This window comes from Styela clava, chromosome 7, assembly GCF_964204865.1.
Source record: "Styela clava chromosome 7, kaStyClav1.hap1.2, whole genome shotgun sequence".
NCBI lineage: Eukaryota > Metazoa > Chordata > Ascidiacea > Stolidobranchia > Styelidae > Styela > Styela clava.
The window spans coordinates 19856601-19879528 of NC_135256.1; the positions used below are offsets into that span (position 1 = coordinate 19856601).

At 36.0% G+C, this 22928-nt stretch overlaps 2 protein-coding genes across 2 annotated transcripts in view; both read left to right on the forward strand.

Moving 5' to 3' along the window:
- The first annotated feature begins 777 nt into the window (after positions 1-777).
- On the forward strand, positions 778-7265 carry LOC120328513 (mitogen-activated protein kinase kinase kinase 3-like). Its single transcript, XM_039395024.2, has 13 exons — positions 778-797; positions 1021-1056; positions 1443-1526; positions 1972-2083; positions 3270-3346; positions 3682-3784; positions 4265-4383; positions 4586-4711; positions 4969-5143; positions 5493-5558; positions 5643-5709; positions 5778-5937; positions 6398-7265. Exons 1-13 carry the CDS (start codon positions 795-797, stop codon positions 6476-6478), a joined length of 1209 nt encoding a protein of 402 aa, XP_039250958.2. The 5' UTR covers positions 778-794; the 3' UTR covers positions 6479-7265.
- A 6368-nt stretch (positions 7266-13633) lies between these two features.
- LOC120328077 (dynein axonemal heavy chain 2-like) overlaps positions 13634-22928 on the forward strand; it is a 73969-nt gene continuing 64674 nt past the window's right edge. Inside the window, exons 1-11 of the mRNA XM_039394474.2 lie at positions 13634-13819; positions 14548-14582; positions 15480-15611; positions 16209-16279; positions 16615-16797; positions 18024-18154; positions 19572-19700; positions 20291-20400; positions 20919-21082; positions 21882-22067; positions 22698-22817. Of these exons, the coding sequence (XP_039250408.2) occupies positions 13747-13819; positions 14548-14582; positions 15480-15611; positions 16209-16279; positions 16615-16797; positions 18024-18154; positions 19572-19700; positions 20291-20400; positions 20919-21082; positions 21882-22067; positions 22698-22817 (1334 nt within the window). The 5' untranslated portion in view covers positions 13634-13746. The remainder of the gene's footprint in view (positions 13820-14547; positions 14583-15479; positions 15612-16208; positions 16280-16614; positions 16798-18023; positions 18155-19571; positions 19701-20290; positions 20401-20918; positions 21083-21881; positions 22068-22697; positions 22818-22928) is intronic.

A 22928-nucleotide genomic window follows, 5' to 3' on the forward strand; every position in this document is an offset into this window, starting at 1 on the left:
TGTTGATTAGGAAAGATGAGTCCAGTTGTAACGTCGTATTTTCATTTATACGAACAAAAGAGCATGAACAATGGACAAGCGAGGAGTACCAAAGTATTTGAAGTCTGCAATTGGTCGGCGATAGGTTACAAAGAGACGATATTTGCAAAACTGGCGAGTTTTGAAAATAAAGATGACAATACAATAGGTGAAATGTCGCGCGTAATTTAACGAAACCGAAAAGAGGAATTCACGAAAACAAAATTCACAAGTCATAACAATAATAACACAGATGTGGTGGTACTATTTTCGTATAGTATGTAAATTTATTGTTTTGATTCCTAGTGAGAAAATATTTGCAGATTTTCTAACCGCCAAGTATATTACATCTTTCTTTTATATATGACAAATGCTATTATCAACGGCCGCTAGGCGTTATCGTGTTTGGTCTAACCATGAACGTAGTTAGAGAGATATTGCGAAACCCTCGATCGGGATTCTACCACAGATAATATATACTCATTATCCGTTATGTTACTTGTTATCCGAATGATATTATATAGTATTCAAACAAACTCATTTATGAAAACGTTTGTATCTCACATGACTATATAACGGATTCATAAATCTTTTTTTAGCCTTTTTTAGTTTTTCCCATCTATGAGGTGTGCGAAACAAACAACTTGCCTAATATAAAGATAATCGGGTAACTTTTTTCTATCGAACTGATATAAGGTGCTTTATGCTATAAAAGACTTCCTTTCTCCAAAATTCGATTATTTTATCGCCTGTGTCATCTCTGTGATTACAACATCATGGTGAGTAGCCATATTACTTGCATCTGAGAGCAATAGTTTTAGCATTCACTCAGTGCGTCTCGAATTTTAAATTTTAAGATAATTGAAGGTATGCCAGAAATAGGAAATAAATTAGTTTCAAGTCGTTTTTAGATCTGTAAAGTATGCCATAAAAATAAATTTAAAATGAAGTGTATATTCTGTTTTATCAATTTTGCTAAATTTATTCTGTAAATATTTTCAGGGAGCAAGTGTCACAACAGCAAGAACTAATCAAGCGGTAAAAAGGTTTTTAGGAATTTTTAAAATAAGTTTTATAAAATTGACAACTTAGCAAATCGATCGTTGGATCACATATTTCCAACATCTTGAGCTTTTAGTAAGATTGTCTATTAATAAAATAAATATTCAAATGAGTAGGCATATGTATATATTTTGTATCGTTCTAGATATATTTGAGTTTTAGAATAGTTTTGATTTCTACATCACAATCCAACCTAAACACTTTATTATCTTACCACAAATTAACAAGTTGACTATCGCAGATATTGCGACCGAATGCGATGCAATCAAAAATTTTCATTGATTAACTGGTCACTACATCCGCATCATTGTTCAAATGAATTCATTTAAACTTGCTTGTATCAGTTTTATCTTACTTTCTAGGCAGCAAAGGCATCGCTTGCCAAAATGTGCGAAGCAATCTCTGAAGCTGTTTTGGAGGTGGCGAAAACCGGAGGACCATTGAATGTTAGTCATGAGATAGTTACATTTATATGAAATAATTAAAGATAATTATGTTTCAACTTGAGCATATTGGATCAATATGATAAGCAATAGTAAAATCATTACTGATTGCTCAGCTGATACAATCCATATACAAATGAAACGATGATGTGGTTAGCTGATCCTATATCCGTAGTAAAAATATACGAGCGGTCGGGGCCGCAATAGGGAAGTTTTCCTCTCCGTGGGTGGTAAATATGTGATATTATATATATCTTATTAAGTTTAAGCACTTTGTAATATGTTGGTGCAATTCAAATTTCCTGTAATCTGATGGCGAGTCAACTAAACGTTACAGGTAACTTTCTATAAGTCTTCTCACACGTGGTAGAATATGCAGTTTTTGTATTGATTTTCTTCGACCAGACATTTAGAATTCATACTCATATGAAATAATGATATTATACAGGAGCAGCTTGTCGCGATGGCTGCAGCCGATGTGGCTAAATTGGCCGAGCAACAGGCGGGAAAATCAGCAGCTGAACTGACTAGAATTATCCAGACCCAAAGGCTGAAACAAGGTTTATTTTATTTTTAATAACATTATAGATGATTTATACGCAAATGAAATAAAGGCATTTATTCGCAATCCGTTTCACTTCTGCTTTTGAATTTCTACTATATGGCGACCCGAAAAAAGCGGAATCCAGACCATTTAGACCAGGGGTCGGCAGACTACGGCCGGATCCGGCCCGCGGAGCAATATAATCCGGCACGCGACGCTTCACTGAATTATATTAACGAAACAGCTGTATTGACGGTTATATTCTTTACGTGACAGAATTTGTTTTTAGACACTAAATTATACTATAACCTAACAAGTATATAATTCAGAATTACGCGTTTAATGAGCCTATAGTTGATTATAATCAGACAAATGGCAACAGAAGGTAAAAAAGTTGATGCTGAGTGCAAATGGTTTAATGACGCAGAAAATATTCAAATGATCAGTCTTCGCGCACTGCTTGTAATTTAACTGAAATCTGTGTGGAAATATGTGATTCATTGGCCATTCCTTCGGTTTTTAACTTTCTAAAAATATGTGCGTTTTTTCCGTTTTTTTTTTGAGTCATCCTGTATGATTAAATCGTCTTGAATTGCCCCGTTTGTAAGTCATTGAAAGAGATGTTAGTCATCGTCAAATATTGATTTGCTTTGTTGCAACTCACAAAACTACATTAAAGTTTTTTTCTAGTAAACTGAATCAATACGAGGCTACTTTTATATGCAAATATGTCTTATCAAACAACACCGCCGGGAAATAAAAGCTTTGAATTGAAATAAACATTCCGAAGAATGAAATTTTCATTTGGATTGACCAAAGTGCCACGCGATTATATCAGCTTCATAAGTACAATAAAATCTAGAGGACAATTTTTACAACCCACGCCCCCAAACTGAAAGCACATACCTCTATTAATGTCGGTGGACATGTTGATAACATAGGATAATTTAGTCCCGTGCCCGAGCAATCTCTGACAGATTTTAAAAGGGTGGATTTTTTATTTAACAAGAAAGGGGCCAGTTGTACTTTTTCACGCTGCTGATATCAGCGAACAAACTATAAGGGCGAATTTAATATGATTTTTATGTCTTTTTTACATTATAGGGCCTACATTCTCATAGATTTTTCAAAAAATAAACTAAACTTTTTATATATTCTATCCCCAATATTTTATTACATTGTCATTTTTTTTTCAATTTTAGCGTTGAACTTGAGAGGAAGTCAAGGTTCCAGTGGTAGTAACAGCAACGGAAGTGATGGATCAAATCAGTTTGTGGAGGTTTGTGAGTTTTGGTTATAATCTCAATTTCTGAATAAAATCGGTTTATTGCTACCTTGCATGCTATATATTAGTGGTTACTATAAAATGGACAAAATACAACTAAGAAAAATCAAGTAAATAATCAACGTATGCAAAATGTCCAGTGATGTGCAAACATTCTAAAACGAAGGCACTTTTAACTTTTGGCAATAGTAGCTTTGGAGAGTAACAGATATACAGCGTATGAACATTTTTCGTAATGTATGTAGGGCCTATATCAATATATCATCATCAACATGTGGATAAGTCTAAACTAAGATTTTCTATTAAAATGACCTTTATGATTCAACTAGAAACTTGCAACAGACCTACTGTTTCTTGAAATGTTACGAGTTGCGCTCAATCAAGATTCGGATGATGATTCAGATTCCGAAAAAACTGAGAAGCCCCATCGAGGTTAGTAATATTCAATATCAAATACTCTTGTAGCATTTTGTTTATTAGATAGCAGGAAAATTCCATTTCCTCAAAAATTAAAGTAAGTTAAAACCACGAGTTCCAAAAATGTTCCACAAAAGAGAATTAGCCTGAAAATAACGAAAAAATTTGTTTTTTACATTGACAGCATAAGTTACAATTGATCAAACTACAAATTAGTAAATAAATTATAGTTTTTAACCACTGATAGCAACTCGCACCAACCTTTACTGGCCAATATGTTACAATACGTATGTCAAGGTGGCAAAGAGTAACAAATATCGTGAATACTGACACTTCTCCAGAAATCCAGCCTATTTATCATCACTTACCGTATATATATATATATATATTTTTTTTTTCGGTAAAAAATTTATGTTTCTACGTATTACATCAACGAATACTTCGACAACCATCGGTGGGAGAATTTAAAATTCTTTTCGATCAATATTAATTTAGAAATCGCTCATCCATGGACCAGGAAGGAAATGCTTGGAAGAGGTGCCTTTGGAGCTGTGTACGGAGCAGTAGACAAAAATGGATTTGAGTTTGCTGTAAAAGAAGTACCGAAGGATGGAGTGAGTTAAGCTGTAATATAATCCATTAATTTTACCAGGTTCTACAGAAGCATTATGACGTTGTTTCAAAATAAGTACCGATAAATTTCTAGATGTAATCAAACTTTAATTGCCCAGCAGATTTATTGAATATTTTTATGTTATGCTTAAAGAATTCTTTTCAAATAATCAAATAAGGCTGTACTTTAAATATTTATTTTAGGTAGAAGAAAAGTCCCTTCGCGAAGAAGTGAAAGTGTTGGGAAAACTGTCGCATACAAATATTGTGCAGTTTTACGGGTGTGCTGGAGATAATCAGAAAATCTACATGTATATGGAAATAATGCAAGTAAGATAAAATATAATTTTTCGTGTTGTAATCACTCGTCGCGGCATCACAAAAACTTGATAGCCAGTAGAAATCCTTGTATTGTTACGTAGGGTAAACAAATATTCGATTGTGCAGTTAGACTGAAAATAATGATTCAAATAATTTAATTTAAAATGACCACATCAAAATATTTCCCTAGTCCACAACTGGAAGGTACATTAGCGTCTGTCGAGGGTTTGTTATATAAAATAATACATGATAAAATTTAATTTCAGGGTTCAATCAAGGACATCATAGACAATTCCGGAAAATCTATTCCGCAAGGTCAGGCACGTAAATATACCAAGGATCTAGTTCAAGGACTGGTGTATTTGCATCAGAACGGAGTAGTTCACAACGACATCAAGTGTGCAAACGTTCTTTTGGATTACAACGGAATCGCTAAACTGGGTAAATAAACTTTTACCCTACAAGCCTACACACATAAAACCATTTGTTAGCATTATGACCAATCAACAATACGGCAATAGAATGTGTGATATATTTTAATGTTCATCAATTTTAATTTGGCTTGGTACTGGAAAATAGGATTTCCAATTCATTTCCAAAAAGGGGAAATTCTACAAGCTGGATTAATACTTGGCTAACTGCGACTGTTTCTAGCGCTGACAACAATACGATAAGACAGTTAACGATTTTCGAGAATAGCCAGAATATTTCAATTTTCTCCGAATATAAACTTTGCAGACTTGCATTTAACCAACAATCATGAATTAATATTTTACCTTATTTTTTTTAGCTGACATGGGAGTGTCAAAGAAACATGATCAAGAAACCCTGATTAGCTATACCGATGAGCAAGTAGGTAAGTATAAATCATATTTATGCAGTTATTTCAAAAAGAAAATTGACCTGGTAACCATTCATGACAAAATCTTTTTTCTACCAGGCACTATCGCGTGGATGAGCCCCGAAGTATGCGAAGGACGTGATAGCGGGAAGAGATCAGATGTTTGGTAAATATGGTTACATTTGCTATTCTAATTGTTGAGTGCCATAAATGAAAATATCTAATTTGATACAGGAGTATGGGATGTACTGTCTACGAAATGCTCAAAGGCAAACCGCCATTTGTTGATCAACTTCCCGCGATTCTTGTATACACTGTTCTACCACAGTTGATAAAGGCACTTGAGCACAGAAAACTGGTTGGTCGACAAGAAGACTTTTCGATTCCGATCAAGGCAAGTATTTTTTTTGTTAAAATTTTCTATTAAAACACCACAGCTATAAGTGCTCAGTTTGCTGATTTATTGTCACATGTACATTTGATGAAAGGGTAGGCTATTTACCGTCTGTTACTTGAAATTGCTGTATATATCGTGGCAACTGACCATTTTTGAACGGTTCCATTACATTCGAACCCACGACGATTGCACCGGCATACTGTTGCACCTATGAAATTTTTGTTGTTTCACGGATATTTGAACCCTAACCCAGAGGGTTAGGGCCTAACCCTAACCCTAACCCATGGGTTTAGCACCCTCATATATAGATTGAACCCACGAATATACACTTGGGTTCAAATGTACGGTCACTATTTTAAACACACCAGTGTAAACATTGAAGCACTCTTTTTGAAACCTATTATGTAGTGAAATTTAGAATTTAACAAAATTGACACACTTCTCACTTTTTTTAAAGCGGTTCTTGCTGAGAATATTCGTCAGAATGGAGGACAGGCCACTTTCTGAAAACATTGCTAAAGACGAATGGCTACAATGAAGTCCTGAAATCAGGCAACTGTACATATGCACATATTGAACTGTTTTTCGTGTAGATTTTTACGTATACCGCAGTGGTGCTGAATCACGTTACAGCAGATGGAGATCAACTGAAAACATAAATGATTGACTAAAATAGGATTCGAAAGATATGAAAACGACGAATTTCGTTTGGAATTTATCACACGAAGTAGCCTATAAACCCGCTTCAAATAGTAGATCTTCAAGACGAATAAGTAGGCCTATATTGAATTTATTACCTGAATGTGAAGAACTGGTGGCGATATTCAAGTTCATCCCCTAAGTTTTCTGTTTCACATTCTAACACATATATATATTTGATGTGATCACAGATTGAGAGCTTCTTACACAAGAAACAGATTGTTTTCATCATTACTGTTTAAGTTTTATACCTGCTTGACTTACACTGAAATTCGTTACCAGATGATTCAGAAGCTATATATATATAAGTTGTAGATAAAGTTACACAGCTTTAGCAATTCATATCAGTAAGCCTGTACCCAACTATAACAAAAACTTAGCAAAACGATCAGTCTGGCGTGGGAGATTGTTGTCTACTTTTGAAAAACGTGGAAACGTGGAATAAACGTGAAGAACCACCAATGATCGTCAAATTTCTCTCTCTTTCGTAGATAACGACTACTGAACCCCAAGTAGTCCATGCCGACATTCTGGCCACCCCGTGGTGTTTTTATCTGTACTAACATGTTATTTCCGATGTAGATACGCGTCGGCATTCCACTTTTCAGTGATGCCATGCAACCTAGGCCTACCCATCCAGGGGTCGGTCGCTTCGCTACCCGCGAGGGGAAATGTAAAGAAATGTGTTTAGTAAGGTAAAAAGTAGGTGTTTGTTCTGATTTTGTTGGAAGACCCTGGTCGTTGCGCCGGACGAATGGCGGCATTCGTCCGGCGCGGTGCCCCCGACCTTTTTAGTCCATTAAATAGTTTAAATACCAGGTTAGAAACCGATCACCCTCAATGGAAATCAAGTTTTATTAATTTTAGGGCCCGTGATCACTCAACCGTGACGAATTTTTTTTGACATAAATTAGACCTCAATTAACTTGTATGACCCAGATATGGCCTCTCTACCTATTACCATTCTCGAGATATAACGTAAAATCACTGGAGCATGACTGAAGAGTTGGAGGAAAAAAATTCCTTTTAAAATGGATTCAAATAATTTTTCCAAATATGCCCATGCTTTCACTTTCTCAATATGTCCTTTCAGAGGCCTGCAATAAGCCAAAATCACTAAAGCGTGACTGGGGAGTAAGAGAACAAAAATTTCTTCAAAAAAATGTTAAACTAATTTTTCCAACCATACCTATCTATTTCATTTCTCAATAGCTCCATTTTTAAGTGCGCAACCTTCTTACGCCACTGGAGGGCTATTGGGAGGGGGAAACACCGATTTTTCAGTAAAGAAAATTTCAAATATTTATACTCTTTGAGAATTAGGCAAATCTTGGCCCAAAATCCCATTCACATGCCTCAGAATTGCCTAAAAACAATAGAACCTAAGTGGGCGTGGCTTTGCACGAGTTCTCTCACCACAGAGGGCGTGGGGGCACAGCCCCCACCGCCAAAAAGACTTGGAAAAATTCCTAATACTCGGGCAAACGCTTTCCGGCCCCGGAAACTTAGCTAAACGGCCTCTAAACCCCTAAATCACTCTCGCGTGACTTGATTGACAGCTGATTGACCAATGAACAGCCTCGGGCCACAAAAACCCCGTTTTGACCCCTTTCCTCTGGCCCGATCGTTTCCAAAAATTTTCTGCGTCATGCGGACAGGGATTCCTGACTAACGTGCTAATCACCTACCTCATCTGCCCTACCCTACATAGTGGAAATGCTCATCAGTCGGTCTCCCACGCATAGAATTTTAACTTCCACCTCACGTGCAACGTTTTCTGATTTAGACTGTGCATTCGCACTTTCAGTGCGACAGGTTGCGAGACCATCCAGAATAAACGTCTGCCTGCGGCACACGACGAGGGGGGCCGCGGGCGCACAAATGGTTGGTTGGGCTCAGGCCGGTTTTGTCTACGACGCTCGGGCCGCCATCCGTTGCGTCGGACGGATCGCGGCATGATCCGACCGACGCCATCGGCCCCCCCTAACATAAAGAGTTTCAACGGTACGGACTGGAGTATATTTTTATTAATTTTAAGGTCCGTGATCACTCGACCATGACGAAATTTTATAGGCATAAACTTTACTCCAACTACCTCGTATACCCCAAATACGAGACCCCTATCTATCACCGTTCTCGAGATATGGCCTAAAATCACTGGACCGTGACTGAAGGCTGATAGAAAAAAAATTTTGCTGATACGTGATTGGAATAATTTTTCTGATCATGCCCATGCATTTAGATTCTTGATATGACCTCTCAGAAGCCGGCAAAAGGCCAAAATCACTAGACCGTGACAGAGGCACGGGAGCAAAAAAATTTCTTGAAAAAAGTATTAAACTAAACTTTCTCAACCTACCTATGTATTTTTTTTCCTCAATATCTCAAATCTTAAGCGCAACATTCCGAACTCACTGGACCGTTACGGGGAAGGGGAATCCCCAAAGTTGAGGTGGTAATATATTCTATTAATTAGTCCCTTCCATAAATAGGCATCACTTTGCCCCAAAACCGATTCCAAAGACTCCTAATCGTCCAAAAACCATATTACCCAAGTGGGCGTGGCTTTCCACACGTTTTCTCACCACTGGGGGGGCGGGGGCACTTCCCCCACCCCCAAACATGTTTGGAAAAATTCCCAATGCCCGGGCGAACCGTTTCCCGGCCCGGAAACGCAGCCAAACGGCTTCTAAACCCCAAAATCACTCTTGCGTGACTTGACTGACAGCCCATTGACCAATCAGCAGCTTTGGGCCACTAAAAGCCAGTTTTGGCCCACTTGCCCTGGCCCGATCGTTCCGAAAAATTTTCTTTGTTAGTTTCCCCCCGTCCCCCATCTTTTGACACCTCGGGCGTGTCTCTACCATTTGCGGTTCTCCGAAAACACTCACTACTAGAGCCGTCGCCTATATTACCCACATATCACACACTTGGCCGCCGGCTTTCGATTTCTGTTGCAACTATCGTTGCCATATGCACTGACGTGGGCGGAATAGCATCCAGTGGTGATCACAGGTGCGGCCTTTGGCCTCCCAACGAGGGGGAAAAGCGCTAACGCGCAAATATATAACGCTTGACGCTTGCTTAAAAACGTAGCACTCGCGTCTCTATCACCGCCGTAAGTTGCGCCGATCGAATCGCGGAAATTCGATCGGCGCACGCCCCCCAAATTTGAAATGTTAATCAAGTTTAATCGATATATAGGTATTTTACCACTAGGGGGCGTGTTGAGAACTCCAGTTCTTGAAATAAAGAATGAGTGTTGTTAGTACAACGTGTCGGCAAGGTTTACAGGTTCTACTAACTACAGAACTCGAGATACAGATTTTTGCGATTTGACCACTAGTGGGAGCTCGGGTGCGATAGAGACTTGAAACTAAGAAAGAGTACCACTATTGCTTCTCACTGACCGAGTTTGAAGACTCTATCTATCGCAGAACTCGAGATATAGATTTTTGCGATTTGACCACTAGTGGGAGCACGGGTGCGGTAGAGTCTCCAAACTAAGAAAGAGTAACACAAAAGCTTTCCACTGACCGACTTTGAAGACTCCATCTATCGCAGAAGCCGAAATTTAGCGATTTCAATATTTGACCACAAGGTGGCCGGATCAGTCCCAGATTTTTTTTGAGTGGTTAATTAGTTTAGTTATACACGTTTCCCAAGTATGAGCCCTGTGCCTACACCGGAACCCTTATTTCCGATAACGACACAGACCAGACTGCCAAAATGGTGTTGCCAGGTTTTAAAAAACTAAGAAATCCCTTTCTCGTTATCTGGGGCGGGTAGGGGAAACCCCCCCGCCTTGAAAATATTCAAAATAATTTTAGCAAGGTCCCTCTCGCCTTGCGCGGCCCGGTAACCCCTGGAAACGGCAAAAAATCAAAGGATTACCTTATATGGAACGCCATGTGACCAACGCATGGAAGGAGAAAGGCACTTTTTGGCTTTCGGGCCGTTTTTCGGGCCCTTCCCATGGCGGGATCGTTCTGAAAAATTTCTCTGTTTCTGGGGAGACCGTCAGCTCTCTTTAGACACCTCGGGCGAGTCTCTACGACTTGCGGTTTTCTCCATAATGCTTGTTGCACCCGTTTCGCTAACTTGCAACCCAACCACACTACGCACGTTACACGTGCACCGAAAACGAAGCCGCGATCGCGCCTGACGGCGCGTTTGTGTGACAAACGGTGCTGCAACATCCAGTTACGAACAGAAAAATTGCCATTTTAATGGCGTGGCTGTGGCAATGGTGTTTATAAGCTGCATAAAAATGCAAGTGATCTGAGTGAATTTTTTTTATAAACTCCTGTAAAATAAAGAAGTGATACTGGCAATGCTTATGCGGGTATACGAAGTGTGAGAAAATACAAGGCGACCGAAAGTGTCACGAAAATGGTGGGGAAGATGAAAATACAATGTAAGGCCACATAAAACAACTGGTTAGCTTCTGGTCAGGAAAGTTGCATTTATTCGCGTCCCAAATAATCATCGTCTGATATAACTGTATATATGTATATATATGATTGTGACATTTGAGAAATGGGTATGTTCACGCCAAAGTCGATGGCTTTAGCCGACTGGAAAGTGCAACAGTCCAACATTCTCTTGCTATTACATTGTCCATTCAATCTAGGGGCCATCGTTAAGTTATACCGTAGGAATAAAACATTAGAACAAGCTGTATCGATTAAGCAACTCAAAATTCCTCACCCACCTGTGACAATGTGTCCAGACAGGAGCAAATACGCCCTTCAGCCGAGCCTCCGAGTAATGGTGTCTGACACCGAGTTTCATGATAGGATGAATATTTTATATGTCATTGTATAAATATTTATTATGACAGATACTATCAAAATTTAGGCGAGTCGTGGCATAATTCTAAGATATAATCAATATGGTGGGGTGATTATGTTACAGTGAATTGAACCAGTTTCGCCACAAGCCCATTCGCTTTACCGCTTGTTAGCCTACACCGCACATTTCTATACATCTGAATTGAACTACCAAACGGGAATATAGCTTCGCCGATAATAATTGATTGGTGCAATTTGACTATTAAAGTTTAACAACAAAAATGCCGATGCCGATCGTTGATTGAGTGGACCGCAATAATTTTGGTGGTAGTTTAACACAAACCTAATTATGGGTTTTGTTTGCTTAAATGACATCTTTAATCATGTTATTATGATTTCTTTCATCATTCATGAATCACTGTTATGCTGAATTTGGAGAACTACTGAAAATTCAAAGAGATTGGTCCTGCAGTTAAGAAGAAAGGCGATTTTTACACAAGAGTAACAAATATTAACAACATAATAACAAATCGATCCATAGGTCTATTTCGTGTCCAATAAATAGCAAAAAAACAATCACGATGGTGAAGTTTATGTAAATTTGTAAGTTCGGAAACCATCAATTACGTCGAAGCCGTATTGCGGTGAATCAGTTCAGCTTCTGTTGTTTGGAAGTTTTTTTAATTGGATTTTCCTTAGATTAAAGTTTTTTTTGAATTGAAGCCAAATACCAGCTATACTTTTTATAACATTTTTTATTTGTTGAGATGAACAACGATCGTGGTTTTCATTTACGGTCAATGAGGCGCAACGATCTTTCTCGTTGCCATGGTAACGTTTTCAACTTAGATTTTCCGTTTCACGTTCAGACGTTGTTAAGTTTGCAATTTGGCAATAGTTTGAGTATGTTAAAGGTTTATTAATGAACTTATACTGCATATTGAAGGTGGCCAATTATTTTAGTAAATACTGATTACAGAAGAAGGGCAGCGAAATAAACCTAAAATAGGATTAACAGTGCATGAAGCTCAAAATGCTAAAATATTTCAAAATGCATTTTAGCCAAAATGTACGGTATCCATTCTTTTTAATCACACAGAAGATTTGATTTTATCATGATTGAGAGTACAAGGTACGATAATACATCAATAAAGCAAAAATTGTACAAAATTACAGCCTCAGCTACAGTACTACGGTACTGGTACTCTCTCTGTGACATTACAATTGGCCATCTTGTTCGGAGCAGAAAGTGGGGAATCAGTGTCCCCAGCAGTGATTGCAAAATCGACAATTGTGTATTTGCAAATTTAAGCACTCAATATTTGTATTCTCAAACTAAATGCCATATGACAGATTTCTTTGGCGGACCCTCCAAAAGTGCTTCGCGGACCCCAGTTTGGGAACCACTGATCTAGTATCTCCCATACATGAGCTAACTGCGAGACAGTAGGCCATCTGGTTGGCTTCTTTTTTATAGGAACTAAGTTTGGGTCTGGTATAGTTTAGTACCACATGTACTTCTAGTTGACCTGGCTCAACAATTTTTGCATATGTCAATCCTAACCCCCACTTGACTACGTCACCGAAAAATTACGTCATTTCGACGTCACAGTGGCGTAATAAGGCCCACCGAAGTATGCGGATGCTCGTCCAAAACGCACAGACAATCACCCGAAATCGAGCAAGCAATTTCTCTCGTTTTCTCGTCACAACGATCACTATAGGAGAGAGATCGCCGGCTTTAGCAAGTTCGTTATCGGCGGCGCAGATGTCATTTCGGGAGATCGTAATTATACTTTGGCAATCCCTATGACGTGATGGTGACGTTGTAGTGACGTAATTTTTGGATTGCATAGTCAGGTGGGGGTTAGGAATAACATATGCAAAATTCGTTATTCTACGCCCACCGGAAGTACTTGTGGTACTAAACTATACTAGACCCCTAAGTTTTAATGACTAGATGAATAATAGTCCACCATATATTAATATTAGTAATCTAAGAAGAAACCCATTTAGAAAATGATAAGTTGAGGCATGATAACAATCTAGTTCATTGCATTGTCGATCTTGAAATTAAATACTAATATTTGGCAAGCACTGAATGCGTGCTATTGTTTTTTCAAAAGCGAGAAAAGAAGAATAGTTTTCTAAGATGTACATCAGCTAATTTTCAAGCTATTATTTTATACTATTACAGTGTAACTTTAATTTCACAATGATTTTCTGGTCATAGCCATACAACTGATCAAAGCTCTTTTTGTATACTGTTCTCACACGCTTGTTCTGGAATTTTTCCAACTAACAAGACTGGAACATGGAGACAGTGTCAAATGGCGAGCCTAATGGTGTCGTTATGAATGAAGATGAAGATGTGCCGAAGTCACCTGGTAATTCTGAATTCTGTTGTTATCCTAATTTATAAAATCTACATTTACTAACAGCCAGATACTTTAGCATTCTGCTAATGCTATGTACTGATATTAACTGATAAACCAACCATATAAATGCTGTAATTCTTATTTGGAAGATGTTGAATAAAGGTATAGGGTTGGTATAATTTTTTCCACTTTTTAGACCAAAAATCCCAGACATGGCTTATTTCAGAATTTTTTTTAAAGAAAATTTGTTCTGAGCAAAGTCACTCACTCTAACTCAGAAGTAAATGAGGAAACTAATCTGCGAAAAAGTTATTCTCGACCACTGAAATGCAAATAGCTACTGTATCTATATAGAATGATGGCGATGAATTATGCGCCAACAAATGCTGATTGGCGTGAAACTCAAGGCAGTTTTTCATGTGAAATATTCATGAAAATTGATATGGGACATTGAATTTCACATTTCTGAAGTTGGTTGAAAGACTTCCAGCATAAAAACTTTTTGTCCAGAAGAAGGTACACTGACAGTGATAATAATATTAGTGATCGTGTTAACATGGCTACTAGAGAGAAAAATCCTAGCATATTAGCTCTGGCTTGGGTTGCAATTATCATAATATCTCTAAATTTTTAAGTCATTTGATGAGATGAACGTGTTCAAAGCTATTGTCAAAAAAAATCTCTTCAAAGTATTACTTTGTTTTAAATGGTAACTAACCTGAACTTTTATCAACCAGGTTCATCAAATGGAGAGAATCGTCTACATGGATTGGTAAGTATCAACTGTTATTTCAATCTTTTCAATCCTTATCTATTTTTGTAACTATTAACTTGATGAATTTATATAATGTATCTGTATGTTTGATATGATGTATTCATGCTTTCACTCAGAAGTAGTCTCTGTACACTTCCACTGATACTGTTTTGAAAGGACTGAAATATTTCCGTCTGGCATTGCGTACATGATTATTACACTAAGTGAAGTGATGCTGATGGAAGATTGTAGCCAGAGTTATGTAACCTGTAATGCCAATATGCCAAATGCTTTAACCCTGTGGTTCTCGAAGGGGGCGCCACGTTGATTTGCTAAGTGCACCTCTAAAACTGTTACTTATCCATAGAAGTAGACAATACCTGCTGCAGTTTATATATATCTTGCACCGAGTTTAGCGGACATGAGTGATTTTTTCATTATTTCAAAGGAAAATCAGGCAGAGATGAGTAAGAAGAGTTGACCTTTTGCCTTCATTCTTTGGGCCTACATGTTTACAAACCCATTAACGATTACAAAATTTTTTCTTTTTTTATATAGGCAGCAATTTTTTTTTTGTGTAAGTGCATCGTAAATTTTTCCTTCATAATTTGACGTAGCACCAACTAAAAGTTTGGAAGCCACTGCTGTAACCACTAAGCCATCACATTCATTGATTTTGTTTATGGCTCGTGTCATGTTGTTGAGCGATTCTGAGTGCTTGTAATCTGACTTGAAGAAACCTTTGTCCAAGCATTACAATAAAATTTTAGTTTTGATGTATAGTTGAATCAATGTAAAAATGAATTTAATTTGGTATTATCTGGCTGCATTTGGACTAGATTGTTTCATTTGTACACTGTCAGGAATGAACTATTGAGTGTGATGTTATTGAACCCCCTAATTTTTCTTTTGCAGTGTGAAATGGTGAAGAAATGTGTCACATTGGCAGGAATAACTCCGGATATGTGGAATGATGATCATATACCCATGATGGGAAAATTCTTTTCTGATCCAAATACAAGATTGCTTGTTATTTACATTGATAAGGTACCACGACATCAACATGGTATTAAAATCATTTTGATGTAGAACTTGAAATGACATTTTTGAATTTTAACAAGTCATAATATATGGTAAACTTAACAAAACACTGGGTCAGAAATGATGGATAAAAATCTGGTAAAAATAAGTATATAAAATTATTTTTGGAGTTCTTAGTGCTCTTTTGGAATGGGCAAAGGTTTGGAATTTTTTGAAATACTGATGTTTTATAATCAAGTTTGATTGTTGTAACGAAACATGACAAAAACAGTATTTCGTTTTAGACAATAAATTTACATTTGTGAAGAGAACTCCAAATTCGATGGATTGTTTGAAAACTCATACATCAGACTTTCATAAATTATTAGATTCTGTAACGTTTCATCGGACCAAATTTAGTTCTCTTGAAATATACAATGGAATAAGTTGTTGCTTCCTGCTTCCTGACTTCGTATATACTATGTAGCAAAAATAAACAGTGAACACCTCATAATTTTGTTGCATTTATATATGCTGTTTATTGATCGGGTCATTTTATAACGACTGGCTAATACATTTTCTGTGTACGATAATTTTTAACTAACAAATTATTTTTTCCTGTAGCTTAATGGTCTGACAGTCGATGTTACAGTTCCAAATCATGAGAATGCCAATGAGATTGCTTACTTTATCAGGTATTTTGATATTTTTGTTTATTATCTAGTTTAAAATGGATATAAAATTATGGGGGCAATTACAGAGTGAGCCCCAGAAAACAGAACCAATAAATTTCTAGAATATGTTACAAATGATTCTGTTTTTCTGTTATAGTTTTTATTTTATGTAAAATTTTAAAGAAATTACTTAGTCTGTTGTATGATTCCAATGCTAATTGGATTACCCGCAATAAACAATATTTTGCAATAGTTAATAAAACAAATCACAATATTCATGAAATTTTTTTTGATACTTCATGTGGTTTACTAATATCAAACTTTTAAGATTCGTTTGTATCTATTTGTATTTCCAGCAAAGAAAAAGCTAATGAGATTACAGAAGATAATTTTCATGAAGTAGTGCAGTGGGGAAATGTACGAGGTGGATATCTGGAAGGTTTACTTCGTATCATGAACACAATCTATGCACCGATGTTCTTCAGAAATAAAACATGGCCTGACAGCATCAAGAACGATTTCAGTTCACAACTACACAGGTTTAATTGATACATATTTTATACAGTGCATATTCATGTCTTTAGCTTCGAACGAGCCTTATACAAGCCGCCACTGACATATAACGTTATGTAAGGTGCTACTATTTTTGCCTACCCAATTAATGACACCCTGGGTGAAGTAGTGGGCATGAAATCTGAAAGATTTTATTCTGTGATGCTACCACAGTTAAGTCAAACGCTTTGATTACTAGGCCATCCTCGGTGGTATGGTGCATTGTGCTAAGTGTTGGGAATATGCTCGCCCCAGCACATCTGATTACCCTGCGTGGGTTTGCAGGTTTGAATCTCACACAGGTATAATTATGTGTGAGAGGATTGCAGGACTCCTCGCCGCCTTCCTCCACCAAGTCCATGCATCTGAAAACAAATAATGATGTAATCCCATACCTTACATGGACTAGTAACCAGACGACAGGCCGCGGTTCGCCTAATAATTAAGCTGTCTTATCGACTTTCCACTCTCTCTGGATAAATATGTAAATCCTACCCTTTCCCGATATCCTATATATATACAGTGTTTAACATTAGTTAAACTAAAATTGAACAAAAATTTTTGTCGCTACCTGTTTATGTGATCCCCTGTTCATTACATGTATTTCTTTAGCTTGTTCGCAATAAGTTTGTAAATACTTTGATTCCTGTATAATTTGAATTATAATAATATGCATTGTGAATTTATAGGAACAGACTCCCTCCTGATGGATAATTTTTTTCTATCTTGAGGGTTAATTATATTGTTTAATGATAACTAGTTAACTTAAAATCGTAAGGTGTTTTACATATTACCCCCCTCCTCCCCCAAAAAAAAATAAAAATAACGCATCAATTTCTTAATTACTTCCACAAAAATGAAGAAAGTTTATTTTACATTTGTAATTCTGTTTGTGTAATATCTTTCCTAAAAGTTTCAGTTATCTAGGATCTTTTTTCTTTGATCACCAATTTTCATCTCAAAGTAAAAGTACCTTCCCGTCTTATATATCTTGTTTTCCCATGTAGGGCAGGTGTGTGAAACCAGTGGCCCGCGGGCCAAATGCGGCCCACAAGGAAATGTCATTTCACATATGTCCATATGAAGATACAATACCTTAATATGTTCACATCATAAACAGATTACATAAATTGGAAATGTGATATATTTCAATCATCACAATTCACAATGACGATATTTATTATTCTTTATTCTTTTGTTCGACAATGAACAGATTTCTGGCAAGTCTCACAGACATAAAGCACAAAACACAAGGCAAAACTGTATTGTACATTCCTAATGAAGGCCTCTCACAAGAACCGGAAATATCTGCGAAAGACAAAGAGTTTGTACAAAGGCTTGAAAGTATGGGATTGCTTTTGTTTTGCTGTTACCCATTGTTCTCTATCTGATATTTTTAAAAATATACCAATCAGAATTTTTTTCGAAGGTATGTTTGATCACATATGATGTAATCTTAAATAAATCTTGTTTGGAGAATTGTGTTTACTGCCTTTCAAACTTGGATTGCTGTTTTTATTTTCTCCTTATTGTGATTCATCATTGATCATACCTGGTATTTATTTGTAAAGTCATACTCGTAAAGTGTTGCTTTGATTTTGAAAACTTTTTATACGTCAAACAGGTGTTATGCTACCTTGTCTTAAAATTTTCAAGGAATGCTTTTTCTTTGTTCCTGTTATAACGCTCAGTCTATAATTGACTTTTTTAATCTGAGTAATATTCTTGCAACATTGCTGCAATATTTCATTGAATAGGCACTACTTTGATTTGTATACTTTATTAAACTAGACAGACAGAAGTGAAAATCTCATGATTTTGTATATCTTCGCCAATTTTGATAAGATAATGGGCTTTTTATGGCCACTGATTGAATGATCAAGCTTTTTCAGACTTTACTTTTTCTGCATAACATAAATGAACAGGACGGAAAATTATCCTTGAAAATGCCTATTGGGTTTAGATTTAGGCTTCAATATACTAGACAACTTGGGGGGTTGGGACATTCTCTTTCGGGCAAGATTTTTCAAAAAAAATTTGAATGGTGTGCGACCAGCTAAACTAGTTTTTAATTTAGTTTGATCTGGTTCCTTTCGCATTGCAATGCTTATATTCGAGTCCAATTTGTTATCTATAGCGAATCGGACAACGTGGTTCACAAAGCTATCACTTTCCGATAAGATTTGACAGCAAAGTATTTGGAAATGAATCTTGGCGTATCATACCGAAAACATCTCAACCAAGATAACTTTCCACATTTGAAAAAAGTCATGGCTTCACCTTCAAATATGGCACTCTTCGGTTACATAGTTTTTTCTAAAATGGGCGTCATATCGAATTGCTAGCACTTCCAATTTCAGCAAATTTGGAGACAAGTAGTCGGGAAAAGAATTCGTTTAAATTGGGTGTGACAATATATTTGAATTACAGTTTTAAGAAATTTATGCGGTTTAACTCATCATTTCTGCAAGGACCCCTAATGATGACGACATGAGATCAATAACAAAAAGACACTATTTTGTGCCTGCAACTAATAGCAAGCCTATGATAAATGAAGGTGCGACTCGCGGTTTTACCCATGATATTTGGCCCGCCTGCAAAAAAGGTTGCACACCCCTGGTCTAAGCTATTATGACTTTTCTTCTTCATCAATTATTGTATTGTATCAAACATTTTCAACTGTTTCACTGTTTCAAAACTATTTATTTGAATTGTGATTGCTTTTGTTTTGATTTATTCATTATTTTGTTATTTTGTATAGCTGCAATGATTCATTGGACTCGACAAATCAAAGAAGTATTGAATGCACAAGATGCTTTAGAAACATCAGAAAGTTCCGGTCCATTAGAAGAACTTGAATTCTGGAATAATAGATGTATTGATTTATCAGGTATTTCAGTCTATTCAGTGGACATAATATCTTTTTTTTAATTATTCTTTTTCAAGTGTATGTTGATTGTCAACTTGCTTGTTGTCAGTGATGAGATTGCAAATTTTAATAACAGGTTCTCTTTTGTATGAAAATCACTAATAAGTTACATCAATGTGACATGCTTCACATAATTCTATGCTTCCGCGAATCCTGGTTGAAAACAAAAAACAAGAATGGCTTGCTGATCAAAACAAAAACGTGCGAACCCACTGAATTCCACCAGCCACCACTGCCTGTAGTCCATTTTCAACTACAGATTGACTTAGATTACTGCAAGTTGTATTGTTTTAGCTACTACAAAATTACTAAACTTTTGACATATACATTTCTCTTTATAATTTTCGAACATTTCTCATTATAATTTTCATAAAATTTATTTATTCATATTGAACATTGATTATTCCAATTAAGGGCTGTACCCTGTACATTTCGAACTTACAAAGTTGAATCATATTCATAAGCATGCATATTCTTGTAGTCACTGGATGGTAATCATTAGTAATTTCAATATTGTTAAATTATTTCTTTAACACAAATGATCTTTTTAGGTCTAAGTGAACAACTGGACAAACCTGGTGTGAAAAGAATTCAGAAAATTCTCGAACTTGCGAAATCTTCATACGTTGCACCTTTCAGGAAATTATCAAAGTTGATCCAAGTGAGAAATGTTGAATAGAAATTCTTCTGAAGTGTAAAAATTAAATCAATTTCATATTTGTATTATTTGTTATGGGCATGGTGGCCTAGAGATTGAAGCGTTAAACTCATTAACTCTGTTGTCATCACAGTTTACATGTCTTGGGTTAAAATCCCATGGAGGGATGTAATATATTGGGTTATACAGGGCTTATAATACAGGGCCTTGTTTTGAGCAAAAAGTGTCATATAAAAATATTTTATGAAGAATTTAACAAATTTCCATCCCATTTTTCTTTTAGTCTCAAATTTTGTACATATCTCATCTTAGTGATTGCTTGTAGTTTAAAAGAGTTCTTGCTTTATTGAGCTCACAATTAAATTCTCATTATTTGTTCTCAGTTAGCATAGGAGTGGTTAATTTTTGATACCTCATCAGTTATTTAGTTTAGGTAAATACTTTTCTCAAAGATTTCTGATTGACATTTAATGAGTAAGTTTTTCAAAAAATAAATTTTGTATCCCGATATTTCTGATCAGGATGGTTCTGCACAAGCTCAGAGTAATCTTCGCTTCCTTTCAATCTTGAAAGAACCTTGTGAGGAACTCATAAAAGCAACACCACAAAAGGTTCCAGGAATTCTACCGAAACTTGTCAGTTATATTCGTGTCATCTGGTCCAACTCAGAGTTCTACAACACCAGGTAATGGAATGTGAAATCAGAATGTTTATCGCATATTTTGCATTTAAGATTCTAGATATACGAAATTTAGAATTTTCAAAAGATTTTTAACACTAGGTTATAGCTACCGGTAGTATTATTTGGCGCTTTCACATGAAGATCTTTTTTTTCGGATTGTTAGTTTACGATATAACCACAATACAGTGGTGGGCAAACTGTGGCCTGCGGCCGAATCGTGCGCCGCCAAGCATTTTCGAGGGGACCTCTGATAAATTTCAATTATTGCCAGTGATACACAAAATGGTCCCATAAATACAACATTACAAATCAAATGTCCCTTAACAAGTTTATTACATGGTTAAATTTAAAATTTCCAACAAAATCTTGGCCGAGGCTAGCAAGGCTGTCACCAACGTGTTTGTTGTTGGGCCTTGTAATTTATTTCATTTTACCATTTGTGACTCATTTGAAAAACTTTGCCGACATTTGCACTAATATAAGAATATACGAGAACAAGATATTTCATTGCTTTCTCTGTTTATGTATGTCAGAATATTATTAGAATAAATTCATTCATTTCAAAATATGAATATTTGCATAGTATAGTGGTCTAAAATGAATTCCCCCTTGAAACGCATTTTTTCTTGCAGTATCATATATTTTTCGTTCAATTTCCTCTTGTCGATTACTGTTATTACTTGTTATTACAGATTTTTGCATATTACCTTAACCATCTTTGTGTAATAAATAAATTGAGTCATTCAAGAAAGAACAAATTGTGCAAATTTTTTGCTCAAATATTTATTTTTGTCTTTTTTAGGGAACGTCTTACTGCTCTTTTCCGTAAGCTGAGTAATGACGTTATCCGAGTTTGCTGTCGAGAGATTTCTCTGGATCGAATATTTGAAGGATTTGTTAATAGCAGTATGGTGTCACTAGAGAGCTGTATTGATTGTTGTTTGGCCTGGAAGGAGATCTACAGAAATAATTCAATTATTCATCACAAGTTCGTATTATTCAACGTACCCTAGTTACAACTTTTCGACAATAAATTTTTTTTTTCGATTTTGATAGGCTATTTAGTTAATGCATTTACAAATTTACATTTCATTCGTTTTTAGCAGATTAATCTTGAATATTTTGTAATTGCAATTTAAGAGAATGAAATGTTGTATAAAAACATATGATTTCTTATTTATATTAATATTCCATAAAACTCATTTCTTGCAAAGTATTCCTGTTTGTTATATCTGCAATATAGGTTTGATACTGTCTAAAAATATGATAATGGTCCATCTTTATTTAAATGATCCTGCTTTTAAGAAAGTACCGTATTCGAAAAGATTATGATATGAGTGACTGCTGGCAAAACAAAGTCTTGTTTGAAAAATTTGTTGTAAAATAAAAGAATAGATAAAAACTAACAAATTACAATTCACTTTCATGAAAAATGTTTTTAGATAATGTTTTATCACTCTCATCCTCTGAACAAAGCTCTTCATAGGCAACTGATATGTAATGTGCTAATATTTTTCAGATGTTCTATATGTAACCATATTTTTAAATATTTTACATTCTTGAATGTGTGTTTCAAATTACAAGTCAAAAATGTGGAATGTTTTTTCAATTATCTCAGATTTTCTGACAAACGATGGGTTTTGGATCAAAGTTCAATATTTGCTCAAGTTGATGCTTTTATACAAAGATGCCGTGATTTGCTGGAAGTTTGTGAATGTCAAAGACATTTTGCAAGAAGGTAAAGTCACTAACTAACACAAATTTAGTAGGAATTATTTGGCTGCTAATATACCGTATATAATATAGGGTGATATGAAGGTCTTGCATCACACTTTTACATGAACATTTC